This window comes from Microtus oregoni, unplaced genomic scaffold (assembly GCF_018167655.1).
Source record: "Microtus oregoni isolate MIOR12 unplaced genomic scaffold, Mior012 000061F_ref0000440, whole genome shotgun sequence".
In the NCBI taxonomy this organism is placed as follows: Eukaryota; Metazoa; Chordata; class Mammalia; order Rodentia; family Cricetidae; genus Microtus; species Microtus oregoni.
The window spans coordinates 6,305,652-6,321,472 of NW_024543871.1; the positions used below are offsets into that span (position 1 = coordinate 6,305,652).

The window sequence follows — 15,821 nt, forward strand, 5'->3', positions numbered from 1 at the left end:
CCATGCCCCTATGCTGAACTTAATTAGTGATATTAATTCTCATATCATATAGCACACAGGAAATAATATCTGTATACCTCCATATGTATATATGGGTTACGTAAGGAATACAAACTGAAGAGGCTGCAGCAAAGTTGAAGAGGTTTCAGAGTGGGCTGAGAAAGTCTGTATAGATAACGAAAGAGATCTGTGCCAAGAGTGAGCTGTTGGTTAGCATTGGGAGCTAAGCTGCAGAATTCAAGCCGATGGTGAAAAGGTCACACTGGGTCCAGAGCAGACACCAAAGCAGGAACTGGGTCAGGAGGTGATTCAGGTCTAGATGGGTGAACAGTTGAGCAGGTAATATCAGCAGTGAAGTACCAAGTGGACTCAGGGAGTCCTTGGCCTTTGATGAACAAACGGGGTATCAGATGATAGGCTGACATGGAGCCATGCCATAGCAGTGTTCAGTACCCATCATTTATAAAGATCTAGGTGAGGGAATTATACTTTCCATGATCTGATGTGTCTGTTAAATTCTTAGGTTTGGCTCCTCAATATGGTTTTAATAACACCCATATGCCGTCACACTTTAAAGTTTCCTCAATAAACTTCCAGGATGGTGTCTCTCTCTCTCTCTTTCCCAGAATAAGTCATGTATCAGTTTGTACTCGATAGTTTGAGCCTGAAAAATGATGCAGTTTATGGATCCACCCAGGAGCTACCGTCATGCTTCTTCAAAATGGAGTTAAAATTTGCTTGTAAAGTTACAGTGCACAGCCTGTTAAACCAGTTGATACAATATGGAATAACACAGAGTAGGGTATATTCTGTTCTCTACACTGGGTTTCATTATTATGTAGTTCTGGTAGGCCTGGATTTCTGAATGTAGTTGAGGCAGGTTTTGAAGTCCTTGATGTCTGACCCCACTTCAAAGTGTGCCAACACATCTGGCTTTTGTTTCATGGTTTCCTGTGTGACTTGCCTTATTTAGTTCCCCATTCCTGAACTTCCTGTAGAGAGGAGGATAGTTGTGTGTCTCCTAAGTCTGGGAGTCCGGAGAGATCACTCAGTGTCAAAAGCACTTCCCACCAAGCTTGATGACCTACGCTTGATCCTGAGACCCACATAGTTGAAGAAGAGAACTGAATCTCGCAAATTGTCCTCTGACCTACACACACACACACACACGCACACACACGAGACAGAGAGAGAGACAGAGAGACAGAGACAGAGAAAGACAGAAAGACGGGAGGAGATAGGCAGTCTAGAAGACTTAAAAAAATAAACAGCCTGGCAGAGGCAGGCAGATCTCTAGCCAGCCTGGTCTACAGAGTGAGTTCTAGGACAGCCAGGGCTATTACACAGAGAAACCCTGTTTTGAAAAATCAGTAAACAAACAAACAAACAACAGGTTTCTGTCCCTCCAGTAGAAGAATCCCTGCATAGGGAGAGAGAAGAACCTGGCTTACTAGCTGATAATTTGCTGATTTTCCTGATCCCCACAGGGTTAATTATTATTTCTGTGGACCTTGTTTCATAGATTATCATATTATGTGAGAATAGCTTCATGTTAACCAAACCCCAGAGCCCATAATTTAATTTACTAAATGTATCTTGAGTGCCTGTCCTGTGCATATGCACCATGCTGGGTTCTGCAGCTCTAGCAGGGGCTGGACAGGAAGCAATCCTGTCTTCCCAGGGCCTCAAAACAAGTGAAAAAAATACGGCTGGGAAGGGCAAGGTGCTGCAGGGCCTGGAGAGCTCTGGTATCCAGAGCCATTCGTAAGAATATCTTCTGGGGCAGAGAATGGGGTTCAGTGGTAGAGCCCTAGCCCCACGTGTATGGGACCCTGTGTTCCAGCCCAGCATCATAAAAACCAAGAGTTGGGTAGGATGGTACCGGCTTGTGATCTCAGCACTCAGAAGGTAGAGGCTGGAGGATTAAAGTCATATTCAGAAGCAAGACCCTGTCTCAGGTCCCACTTTCAAATAAAGCAAAACACTTTCCTAACTGAAGGAAGAATAAGATTGAAAATACCGTTTCCTTAAAGGATGGTCTAAAGCTTGGGAAAAGCATAGTGCTTCTTAGCAAGCTTGAAGTTGAACAACCAAGTAGACCAGTGAACAGCCTTTCTTCCTTTCTGCAAGAGGTTTTTGTTCCTGCACTTTCCTTTACAAATGTAAGAGCTTTCTCTTTATGACTGTTAGTGCTTCTCTGCCTTTCAGTTCTTTTCAAAGTCTTTGAAACTTTGTTCTTGTAATTGTATAAGTGAAAAAAAACCCAAAATGGTTAGTGAAAAAGATGATCAAAATTATGTGTTGTGAAAGATTTGGTGATAACTGTATTAAACTTTTATAAAAAATCATTGTGTTTAATATATTTTAAGATTTTTATTGAGACATTGTTTCTCTGTGTAACAGTTCTGGCTCTCCTGGAATTCACTTTGTAGACCAAGCTGGCCTCGAACTCACAGAGGTTCACTTTGAACTCACAGACATCTGTCTTCTGCCTCCCGAGTGCTGGGATTAAAAGTATATTGCCACCACTGCCTGGCTAGAATCTTTACCTTCTGAGACATCTCCATGACTGTGAATTTTATGAAACTTAAACATAGCACCAAAGATAATTTTTTATAGAGACATAAGACCCACAGCATATAATTCATCTGTTAGTATACAATTTGCTGGTTTCATTGTGCTCACAGAGCTGTTCAGCCATCACTAGAGTACCCATGAAGATGCCCTACTGTCATCAGTGTCAATTTGAGATCATTTTCATTACCTCCAATGGAAATTTCTGTACTGTGTTGTCACCTTTATTTCCTCAGCCTCTGGTAATCATCGATCCACTTTTTAAAAATTTACCTATTCTGGCATTTTAATGTAAATGGAACCACATGAAAGAAGGCCTTTTATATCTGGCTTCCATCACTAAACACACTGCTTTCAAATTTCATCCATGATAACACGCATCAGTATTTCCTTTCTTGTAATAGCTATATAATAGGTCATTGTGTGGTTGTATGGCAATTTCAAAAGTCTGCTTACAAGCTTATGGGCTGTTTTACTCAATGATTTATTAAACTTGATTGCTTTAATTTTATTCATGTATTAATTTTTTATATAGGGGCTAATATAGTCTAGGCTGGCCTCAAACTCACTGCATAGTCAAGGATGACTTTGTTCCTTCTGTCTTTCCCTTCTCTTTTGAGCTACCACTCCCAATTTAAGCCATGCCGGAGATCACACCCAAGGAACTTGCTCTACCAACTGAGCCACATATCCTCAGTTTCCTGATTGCCTTCATTTTAAATTGTCCTTCTTTCTTTACAAAAGGCAGGTGGTGTGTGTACCTGTGGTCTTTAGCAAGCATAAAGTTTTGCCTCCCTACCTGGTGAAACTAGCTTCCCATGAGGTCTTTAGCAATGACTGTTAAGTGCTAACAACTTTCGCCATTATTCTATTGAATGTCTTTTATTAACAAACAAACAAAGCCTTGTAATATTGTGGGCTTTTGGCTCCCTAGGTAGAATATTTATTTTGTAGGATCTTATTTTTTCACAAACTGATACATTTATTTTGTAGGCTTCTTTTCTAGTCAGCACATTTTTGCAAGGTTGGTGTGAGCAAAATACATTTGCCTATACTACCTGTAAAAATGATTTACCATTTTGAGCTGGGCACGTGACACACACCTTTAATCCCAGCAGCTGGGAGGCAGAGGCAGGGGCATCTCTGTGAGTTCAAGACCAGCCTAATCTACATAGTGAGTTCCAGGACAGCCAGGAATACACATTGAAATCCTATTTCAATCCAAAACCAAAAACTAATGAAACAAAATGATTAAAATGATTAACAATTTTGATAGAAATTGTTTTTATGCTATCTTCTTTTAATTTCAATTTGATTTGTAGGCCTGTACTCAGTGCTTTGTACTTAGGGAGAAGCAGGAAAGTAAAGAAGTCTTTAATAAAAGGTTGCCTTCCAGCAGAAGAAAGCTTGAATACTTTTCTATTGAGGGACAATTCTTGCTTATCTTCTGTCACTTGTTAATCCAAGAAGGGTTGTGAAAAATTGAATTCACTCTTTCTGAGCCAGGGATTATATGTATAAATTTATTTGAACAAAGGTACCTGTGGTCATTATTTACCCTGTTTATAAAAACTGTATTCATAAGAGTTTGTTTCTGTTCTGTGTCCTGTGTGGATGTGTTCTTTGAGATTGGGTTTTGTTTTGTCTATTTGTTTCAAGGGCCTTAGGAGATGAGAATGTAACTCAGTTGATAGAATGCTTGCGTCTGACGCGTGAAACCCTGAGTTCCATCCCCTGCACTGAATGAGCAGGACCTCCTGGTGGTGTGCATACTTGTAATCCCGGCACCTGGGAGGTAGAGGCAAGAGGATAAAAAAATTCGATGTCAAGAAAGGCAGTGGTGGTCCGTACCTTTAATTCCAGCACTTTGGGAGGCAGTGGCATACAGATTTTTGAGTTTGAGGTCATCCTGGTTTATGGAGAGAATTCCAGGACTGCATAGAGAAACCCTATCTTGGAAAACAAAACAAAACAAAAAGCAAAAGAAAAATCCAAGGTCATATTTGGCTATATAGTAAGTTTTGAGGCCTGCCTGCCTCAAAGTGGGGCAAGGCCCTTTAAATAAAAGGGCCAATGGTAGTGTGTGTGGAATTGTTGAAGCTGGTTTAAAGGCCGTTAAACATCAGCTGTTTTTCTAAACTGTTTATGACTCTCTAAGTTTGTGTATTTGTGGTCTTTTCTGAACTTTATTGTGCTTAATCTCTATATTCTTTTATTGTAGCATAATTTTATGTATCTGGGTTTTGTGTCCGTTTAGGCTTTAGTATGTGTATATATGTATTTTTAAAATTTAAGTTTATTTATTTATTTATTAAAAATTTCCACCTCCTCCCCTCCTCCCATTTCCCTCCCACTCCCCCCACTCCCTCTCGAGTCCTAAGAGAAGTCAGGGTGCCCTGCCCTTTGGGAAGTCCAAGGCCTTCCCCCCTCCTTTTGAGAATTTCATCATGAGTGCTGAATTTACATCACTTCACTTCTCCCCAATCCAACTTCTCCTGTGTATGCACCTCAAATTCACAACCTCTATGATTATTGTTATTGTTGTTGTTGTTGTGTGTGTGTGTCAAACCTACTGAGTCCATTTAGTGTTTACTTGTATGTACATGTGTGTTTAGGACTGACCACTTGGGACTGGATAACCTGTCAACAAACTTGTCCATAGAGAAAACTGAAACACACAGAGAGCTGTAGTTTTGAGTCAGGGTCTCATGTAGCCCATATTGGCCTGGAACTCACTATACAGGCAAAGACCTTGACACCTGATCTTTCTGCCTCCACCTCTCACTTATGAGATTACCAGACTGCTTGTCAGTCATTGTTCTTGTCTCTGTCTTCTTCCCCCACCCCCAAGTAGTTCTTGTTACTCGGGTTTGCTTTGAGCTCTTGGGCTCAAGTGTTCTGAATGCTGAGGACTTCAGGTGTGTTCCAGTGTACCTGGCCCCGGGTATATAGTGTTTAATTGAGTTAAGGGGCCCTAATGTGCTGATTCATTTCCTACCGATAACCATTTCAGATTGGTTCCAGCGTTTTATAAGAAAAGTGCTGATTGGGACATCTCCACAAGGGCTTTTTGTTCCTTTCAATGTTTCCTTAAGACGGGTTTCCAGAAGTTGGGTTATTAGGTCCAAGGCTATGAGCACTTTATGACTGGTAATTCTGCCAGATTGTTTGAACCCGATTGTTTGAAAGAAGGGTGAGTAAGTTCAGAATGACATCAGCTCTGCCATTGTCCTCCATTCCCTAGTTTTCTGCTCACATCATTAGTTTGCCTGCTCTGTTATCGAGATCAGAAGTTAATCTTCATTGCTGCCTTTGACTGACTTTTTCCATTGCTACACAGGCCCTTTTCTTCCCCAACCAATTGTTGGTTTGCTTGAGTGGAGATTGCTTAGGTCTCAGGTTTTGTTAGCAGGGAGAGGTCTTTCCGTCCCCATGTCTGTCACCCAAATGATCGAAACCAGTGGTTGATGCATTTTTTTTTTCTAATTCAGAAGCAGCCATCACGCTGTTCAGGTAGGCAATATAACTTTATTGGTGGAAACTGAAGTTTAATCTTGTCTCATTTTCTGTGACTTTTGAAAATTTTCCTAAATGTTTGAGATAAAGAAAGCAAACAAATATGAAACGTCATTGTTGGTGATGGGCTGGACCAGGAGGTTGGCTGAATCGTGAACAAGAAGCAGCACATGGTAGGGAGAGGAGTGAAAGATGGCATCCTCACTTCCTATCTGCCTGTTAGCTATCCTGCTAAGTGGCATAGAAGAAAGACCAAGCTACTTAATACAGCATCTCTGTTTTTGACAGAGAAAATGGTTGGCTGAAGGCAAAAGAGCATCTGGGAGGTTGGGAGAGTCAGAGCCAGGTCATGTGACACTGTCCATATGTTGGCTTCTAGCCTTCTACTGAGTGCCTCTCTGGCCCTACAGTATCATTGTTAAAAAATTACTCTCTAAAATATATTTTTTTTCAGTAGAGGGGATTGAACTTGAGCCTCAAGCAAGCACTTTGCCACTGAACCACATCCTCAGTTCTTTTTACTTTTTTTTATTTTGAGATGGGGTTCTCATTCAGTTGCCCATGGTAGGTCTTTCTTTCTTTGTTTCTTTCTTTGTTTCTCTCTTTGTTTCTCTCTTTGTTTCTTTGTTTCTTGCTTGCTTGCTTGCTTGCTTTTGAGACAGGGTTTCTCTGTGAAATAATCCTGGCTATCCTAGAACTCTCTTTGTAGACTAGGCTGGCTATGAACTCAGAGATCCGCTTGCCTATGCCTCCTGAGTGCTGGCATTAAAGATGTGCACCACCACCGTCTGGCCTATTTTTTAAAATTGTTCATTTATTTATTTTCTATGACTATCTATACCCATTTTCTTTCTTTAGTGTCTAAGCACATTTTTAAGCACACTGTACCCTTTTCAGAGTTTGCTTTGGCCTGGAACTGACTTCTTGTGCTTCTGTAGCCTTCTCTGTGTGAACCAAACGTTAAACTGCTAAGCAGTGGTGAGGCCCTCCATTGTGTGGCTCTACTTAGCACATGGTGTGTCAGCTGGCTATGTCCCCTTCAGGTTGGTAAGAGTGGAGCCTCATGCCTGTGGGCCCTGACTTGGAGCCAGTCTATCTGCCCCAGCTCTGGGAAGCTTCTGGGTCCACACTGCAGTAAGCATTTCTACCTAGTCTCCCACCACCAAGTAGCTTGCCACTGCTCATAAACCCCATTCAAGTGCTCAGTAGCAGGGCCTTTTTAAAGAGCCATGCCTCTGTATGCCATGAGCACCAAGCCTACTTGGAACATTTTTTTGCCTGCAAATAATGACACCAACACTTGTTATTAATTATAAAAGCTTGGCCTTAGCTTAAACTTGTTCTCCACTACCTCTTATAACTTAACCCATTTACATTAGTCTACACTCTGCCACATGGCATTGTTTTTCTTTTGTCCCATACCTCCTGTTTTTTTCCTCTGTCTCTCTCTAGCTAATCCAGTCTTTCTTTTTCCCAGAGTTCTCTCTTTTCCTGGAAATCCCGCCTATTCTCTTCTTGACTAGCTATTGGCCATTTAGCTCTTTATCAAACCAATCAGAAGGTGCCTTGGCAAAGACACGTTTTTTACAGGGTAAACAAATATTCCACAACAAATGGGAATCAATTGGACTGGGGACATAGCTCACTGTTGGAGTATTTGCCAATCATGTATGAGGCCCTGGTGAGCCTCTGCACCGGGGTGGGTTGGGGTGAGGCTGGCTTGAGAAGAGGGGAGCAAATAACCTTTGTTTTTTTTACAGGTTCTCTCTCTTCCCTCTAGTGCTGTCTTCTCTCTCTTTTTTAAATAAGGAGGCTTGGGGATATAGCTCTGTGGTAGAATGCTTGTCTAACATACACAAGGCTCTATCCTCAGCATCTGACAAACAAAATCCATGAAAGACAATAAAGCACTGCAGTGTAGGGTTGAAAGCAGGATGATGTGTTTAAATTGTGATGTTTTATCCTCAAAAGTTTGACACACTGATCTGGAGAGGTGGCTCAATGGTTAAGAACACTGACTGCTCTCCAGAGGACATGGTTAGATTGCTAACACCCACATGGTGGCTCACAATCACCTGTAATTTTAGTTCCAGAAGATCAAATGCCCTTCTGGTGTCCTTAGGCACCAGGCACTCAAATGGTATACATTCAAATATCTGATAAAATAAATAAAAAATATATAAAAATGACATTAAAGCTGATCAAAAAACATAAAATTAGGGAAGGGGAAGCTGTTTAGATATTGAAAATGAATGCATTGTTCTATAGAAGTGGAAGGAACGACATTGAAGTCCAAAAGTAGCAAGGAGAGGAGTAAATTAGAAGCAGGCCCTGATTCTTTACTTTTGTTTTCTTTATTTATGGCGTTGGGGATAGAGAACCTTGTGCATATGAGACATGTTCTCTCTGAGATACATCCCTAGCCCTTGGGCTTGGGGGCTGCCTTTCACTATATAGCCCAGGCTTGTCTGGAACACTCCATCCTGCCTTTACCTCCAAGGGGCTGGGGGTTCTAGGCATGCACTGCTGTATTCAGGTCCTGATTGTGTACTTTCCAATGTGCACCACTTCAGTTATTCCTGTTACAGCCTCGGACCCAACGACCATTTTACACAGGACAGAATCTTTGTCATCCAGGTCACTTGTTAGAAAACCACTGAGCCGACTCTTGACCTTCACATGATATGGAATAGCTGGAACTTAAAGAGGAAAAATCCAAACAGTTCTCAAAACAAAAAGTCCTTTCTGTTGATAGCTCCAAGTAAGGTTCCATGGGTTCTAGGATCAGTGTCTTGTGGGAGCAGGGGTCTAAGAAAGTAAGACCCTACCCTGGGCTCCTTATGGAAGTGTCTTTGGCTGGGCATGGTGGCACACACCTTTAATTCCAGCACATGGGAGGCAGCACTCTTGAGTTTGAGGCTAACCTAGCTAACAGAGTTCCAGAACAGCCAGGGCGACACAGAGAAACATTATCTCAAAAAAAAACAATAAACAACAATAGCAAAAAGAAAGTTTCCTTGTCTGCAAAGGAGGCACAGGAGTGCTGAATCAATATTGGATAGAAGGCTTGCGAGAGAGCTCGCTTGGTGACGTGCTTGTCTTCAAGTATAAGTGACGACACAGTGAAACCACTGAAGCGGCCTACTCCATGAGTAGAAAGAAAGGTTTATTGGGGACCAAAATGCCAAGGCTGGGGGGTGGGGTGTGGTGAGAAACAAAATGATGGAAGAGCAAGTGGATTTTATATGACAGGATAAATAACCTGTTGAATCTGTATAATGTTACTTGTATATTACTTGTACTTTTCAGGGCTGACTGTTTGGCAATGGACAACCAATTGCTGTGCTCTTCCCTGGGGAAGACCGCCTCTCCCACTCCCAGCTTTCCTCAGTTCTTTGGAGGGTTGGGGCAGTGTGGGCTTTCCCCCAGCCGGTTTGACATGCTCATTGTTGCCATCCTTGTTCAGCTCAATTTGGAGAGTCATGTAGTGAGACTTTATGAGCATAATTTCTGATATTATTATTTTTAAAATTTAATTTTATGTATATGAGTGCTCTTAACTGCTGAGCCATCGCACCAGCCCTTAAGCTTATTCTTAACTCAGAACTTTAAAGCATCACCATGGGTTGCTTTTCTGAGTTTATTTCTAATAGATTTGTAAGCAATAAAAGATTTTAAATGCATAAAATAAAAGTTCCAAACAGCTGGATGTGGTGGCTCAGCCAGTAATCGCAGCTACCCCAGAAACTGAGGCAGGAGAATCACAAATTCAAAGCCTTCATGGGCTACAGAGCAAGTTTAAGGCCAGCCCAGGGAATTAATTTAGTGAGACCTTGTCTCAAAATAAAGAACTTTTTAAAATTAAAGTAAGACTGACAAAGACAGTGTGACTTAATCAATGTTTGAACACTTCCCTAGTGTATCCAAGGACTTAGGTTTAATCTTTAGTACCAATAAATAAGTAAATTGATAACAAAAATTCCAGAAATGTCTCATACACTATGTGCATTGTATATGCATGTTCCATTTATTCATCCCAAGTCTGTCACTACCTGCTGTGTGATAAGTGTTGCTGTTAAAGATCAGACAGGTCCCTATTTTGTCTTTTACCACATAGAACTTATGTTCTACATCCTTCCTTTCTATTTTTATTTCATTATCTAGAAATAACAATAACAGTTATAGATTTGATTTCTTTACTGTTCTAATACTTGGATTTATTTGATCTTCACAATGACTCTATAAAGTGGGGATAATCATAATTCCCATTTCACAGATAGGGAAAACTGAGGCATCAAGACTAGCTCATTTACCCAAGGTACATATCTGTTTAATAGCATAGAGGTATTTAAAGCCATTTAGTCTGGCTTCAGAGTCTCTGTCTTCTCCTTCTCCCTCCCTCTTCCTGTCGCCTGTGAGATAGACACCTTAGCAAGTACAGACTGTCTTACGCTAGATAATAGTTCATAAATCACAAAGTTTCTGAGGTTCACACAGAGTTGGTGTAATGCCTCCCTACTTTCCAACTGTGTATCACTGCTCTTTCCCATTTTTCTTTGTATGAACCAATAGTTTTAGTACAGAGGTGATCTTGAATGACCCCACCCTTTGGCAGTCTATCAGCAGTATATTTCTCAAAGGTCTCTTTTGCCTCAACTCTCCCCACTTTTCTCTAAAACATTTTTTTTTAATTTTTAGAGATGGGGTTACTCTGTGCAACAACAGCTCTGGCTGTCTTGGAACTCACTGTGTAGACCAGGCTGGCCTTGAACTTAGATATTTGACTGCCTTTGCCTCCCAGTGCTGAATTAAAGGCATGGGCCACCATCGCCTGACTTCTCTAGAATACCTTAACTGTTCACTATTATTCATTTCATCACCACACACCCTGTCTGTATGGGCAGAATCGCAAACAGAAGCTTGCCTATGATCATCACTCATTCAGAGGCATGTAATTGGTATGTTTTTGTTCCAAGTCAAAAGCTCAAAGTCACGAGGCATTAATTTGATCTTTCTCAGTGGAGACTTCCTATTGCAACTTCATGATGTCTTTGAAAATCTATAGCTAGTCTGTCTACCGAGCAGAGCGTGGCTCCTGATTCTGGTAGAGCTTGACTGGGACTCCAGCCCTTTTTGTTCCTTGATATGTGCTGGGGATCTGAACCACGAGGGTTGATGCTGTGGAGATCGTCACTGCTTTCTCAGTGGGTTCCAATATTGCACCCTAATTGAATGGCATTTGCTGATGGAACTGGCTCTGTCCATGTGATCCTGTAGTCACTGCGCATCCATTTTGTAGACTGCTGTGCCCAAGGTCTTGCTGAAGGTGGTGCACTGAGCCGTGGTGGTGCAGCTACAAGGCCCACTTGCCTGATTTGCAGCCACACGCTCCTGATTGAGCATAGGTAAACAAGGTGATATTCAATCCACCAGCCTTTTCATTTTGATGCTCACATCGTTTCCATGTGTCGTCTGTTAAATAACACAACAGTGAACATCTTTGTGCTTTAGTCTTTGTCTTCATTTTACCGCTCCCCGCAAACCTCTGGCAGTGTTAGGGAATCAAACCTAGAATCTGTCTATGAGAGTTGTGGTGTGTGCGCCTGTGTGTATGTGTGTGTATGTTAGTGTATGTGGGCACGAATGTGGCATACCATGTGTGTGTGTTTATATATATTTTTGTGCACATATGTACTGTAGTTCATGTATAGAGGCCAGAGAACTCTGGGGTTCATTCTGGCCTTTGACTTTGTTGAGGAAGGTCTCTCTGGTTTCATTTGTTGTGCTATGTACTTCAGACTGCCTGGCTGAAAGCTTCCAGAGAGTTCTCCTGTCTCTATCTTCCACCGTGCTGTAGGAATGGTGGAATAACAGATGTGTACCACATTAGATTTTTTACATGGGTTTCGTGAACTGAACTTGGGTTGTCAGGCTTTTGAGGCAAATGCTTACACATGCTGAGCCATCTCCCCAGCCCAAATCCAGGATCTTGTGCCTGCCAAACTAGCACTCTAGCGCTCACACACACCACCACTGAACTACACTCGTAGTCCAGAAGTCTAGTGTTAGGTCACACACACCACTGAACTACACTCGTAGTCCAGAAGTCTAGTGTTAGGTCACACACACCACTGAACTACACTCGTAGTCCAGAAGTCTAGTGTTAGGTCACACACACCACTGAACTACACTCGTAGTCCAGAAGTCTAGTGTTAGGTCACACACACCACTGAACTACACTCCCAGTCCAGAAGTCTAGTGTTAGGGTCAGAGTATATTTTAAGGTTGAACATGCAGTAATCTGGACAGTGGGTGTCTTGGTTATGGTTTCTATTGCTGAGATGAAACACCATAATCAAAAAGCAATTTGGGGAGGAAAGAATTTATTTGGCTTATACTTGCACACCACAGTTCATCACTGAAAGAAGTCAGGACGGAACTCATACAGGGCAGGATCCTGGAGATGCAGAAGCCATGGTGGAGTAGTGCTTATTGGCTTGCTTTCCCTGGCTTTTTCAACCAGCTTTCTTACAGAACCCAGGACCACCAGCCCAGGGATGGCACCACCCACCGTGGGCTGGGCCCTCCCTTGTTGATCACTAAATGAGAAAATTCCTTACAGCTGCATCTCAAGGAGGCATTTCCTCAGCTGAGGCTCCTTCCTCTCTGACTCTGGCTTGTGTTAGGTTGACACACAAAAGCACCCAGTACATAAGGTGAGAGAATATGCAGGTGGCTCTGGAGACGTGACTCAGTTGGTAGAGTGCTTCCTTTGCATGCACAAAGCCATGAGTTTGATCACCAGTACCTCATAAAAATTGGACATAGGGGCTGGGGAGATGGCTCAGTGTATACAGTGCTTGCCTTGTAAACATGAGAACCTGAGCTCTGATCCTCAGCAGCATGTGATGAGCCTGGTGGTGTGCTCTTGTAACCTTAGCACTTGGTAAGCAGGGACAAGAGAATTGCTGCATGATTTCCTACCGGAAGACAAGAGAATCTACATTGTTCCTTGGAGTCTGGTCCTTTCTCTGACTCTGTTGGAGATCACAGAGATCTACACTCTTGCCCTGATTTGCTTCTGAAGTTCGTCACTCAGTGTTAATTCCATTCTTATTTCTTCACAGAGAAGCTTTATGGTGACGTTCCTTATATAGAAGAAAGACACAGACATCGCTATGAGGTATGCCTTTCATCTGAGTTACTGAGGGATGTGAATGATTGGTGCAGAGAATCCCAGCAATTCTAAGTAGGCCCTTTGAGAACTGTGTCCAGCTTCATAATATCTGTAGGTGAGGCTGCTATATTTCCGTAGCATCTCTCATCATCATGGTGGGGAGCACAGCTGCGCATAAAAAGCTGGAGCAGTAGCTGAATGCTACATCCTGGTTCATAGACTGAGTGGGGGAAGGAGAGATACTGGGCCTGGTGTGAGCATTTGAAACCTCAAGACCACCTCCAGTGACACACTTCCTCCAACAAGGCCACACCTCCCAATCGTTCTAAACTTTCTCAAATAGTGATAATGACTAAGCATTCAAAAATATGAGCCTATGGGGGGCATTCTTATTCAAACCACCACAATGGGTTAATTGTATTTGTCTTTGTCAATTGGAGTCAGCTTCTAGAAAGGGACAGAAAAGAGTCCCGAGATCAAGGGAAAGAGGAATTTCAATCCTCACTCAAACTTGTGATTTGGGGTCCTGGGAAGATGGCTCTGGGTAAAGTGCTTGCCTCATAAGTGTGAGAACTAGAATTTAGATTCCTAGCACCCACATAAGTGCTGGGAAGTGTGATGGCCTCATCTCAGCACACAGCAGGCTAAAGCAGGATTCTCGGGGCAAGCTGGGCAAGCTCCAGGTTCAATAGGGGGCCCAACCTTAGTAGACTATGAAAGAAGATACCCAACATCAACCTCTGGCTTCCATGTGCATGCACACTCGAGCACATGCACCCATACCCATGTGTATCCATAACATGCAAATACGCTTATACACATGCACACTATACACATACATATTTTAAAAATTAGAATTTGGGGATAGATAGTGTATGTTACTTTCTTGTTGCTTTGTAAAATACACACAAGACAAACTTAAGGAAGGATTTATTTTGGTTCACAGTTTAAGGAGAAATAGGCCATCATTATAAGGAAATCAGATATGAGGTATCTGATACCATTCTGACAGCAGTTAGGAAGAAGGGAGGGAGAAGGGAAAGTAAAGGGGAGGGAAGAAGGGAGGAATGCTGATATTCAGCTTATTTTTTCCTTATTTCCTTTTTATTTAGTTCAGCGCCCCTAACCATGGGGTAGTGCTGCCTCTATCAGGATGGATATTCCCTTCTTAGCCAGTAACTCCTGGAAATGTTCTATACACATGCCAGTGTGTCTCCCCAATAATTGTAAATCTAGTTAAACTGACAATGAAGATTGGCCATCACAGATTGTTAAGTACACCTAACTCAGGGAAGCAGCAGATACAAGGATGTCTATAAGTGGTTGGTATCAAGGTTCTGATTTCAGAATATTTGCATTGTCATGGTCCTTTTCCCTATCCTATCTCTGAGTGATACAGCATGAACCTCCCAGGTTCATGTGACTTGAATTAGACTTCATTTCTCAAATTCATCAGGAATTTAAAATGAGATTTGGGGTGTTGAATATAGGAATTAAGTAGAGGGTCAATGCAATGGAAAAACCTTCCAATGGATGCAGGACCTCTTTATAAGCTGTTTGAATTTCTCTGTAGTTCAAAGCTTGACTTTCTTGCTTGCATTTCCAGGTAAACCCTAACATGATCAAACGATTTGAGAAGAAAGACCTTCGCTTTGTTGGTCAGGATGTATATGGGAAGAGGATGGAAATTATTGAATTGACAAGTAAGTGGGTTCTTTGTTTCTAGAAAGCTTCATAATGACCTAACACCATTTTGTCATACACAGACTAATTTGGGATCTAGTTCATTGTCCCCTCCTCCAATTCCTCAATCCCTTGAAATACATACAGAACTTGTGTGGAAACACATTGCGTATAATCCTTGTCATTTTGGGACCTGCTAGTCTGAACTTAGCATCAGTAGCTGTATTTTCCCATCTACCAGCTGTACAAGTAGCAGACAGCTTTGCCATTTCCCCTTCTCAATCCCGTGGCAGCTCTAAATGCTCTGCAGAAAGCAGACAGCTCTTCTACTGGTGTTCTTGCTCTTCTCCTTGCTCTTGTTGGTAACTATGGATGTCTACTGCATGCCTATCCCAGATCATCTACTAATTCTCTCTACTGCTTGTGCTTGAAGGGCAACCTTGGCCAGTCATTGAATTTCTAGACACTAATCATTCCACTTAGAGTTTTTCATAAGACCAAACAAGGGGCTGGAGATGTAGCTTAGTTGGTAGAATGCTTGCCTGGCACGTGCAAAGTCCTAGGTTTTGTCTCCAGCACAGTATTACCTAGGCATGGTGGCACATTCTTGTAAAGTAATCCTGGCAGGAGGAGCAGGAGTTGTTCAAGGTTATTCTTGGGTCCCTGTTGAGAACAGCCTAAACTATATAAAACCCTGTCTTAAAGCAAACAAAACACAAAGGACTAGACTTCTGTTGAGGAAAAGCTCAGAAGAGAGTCTGTAATTAAAGTACCTAGAAAGTTTTGATTCAGGGAGATTGCTTTGATTTAAAGACCAGCCTGGGCTTGTAGTGAGTTTGAGGCAGCTTTGGGTTATATAAAATAAATAAGT

At 42.0% G+C, this 15,821-nt stretch overlaps 1 protein-coding gene across 1 annotated transcript in view; it reads left to right on the plus strand.

The window, feature by feature from the left end:
* Nucleotides 1-15,821, plus strand: part of Ctps2 (CTP synthase 2) — a 108,380-nt gene that overhangs the window by 68,292 nt on the left and 24,267 nt on the right. The window contains exons 15-16 of the mRNA XM_041639941.1: nt 13,218-13,273; nt 14,874-14,970. Of these exons, the coding sequence (XP_041495875.1) occupies nt 13,218-13,273; nt 14,874-14,970 (153 nt within the window). The remainder of the gene's footprint in view (nt 1-13,217; nt 13,274-14,873; nt 14,971-15,821) is intronic.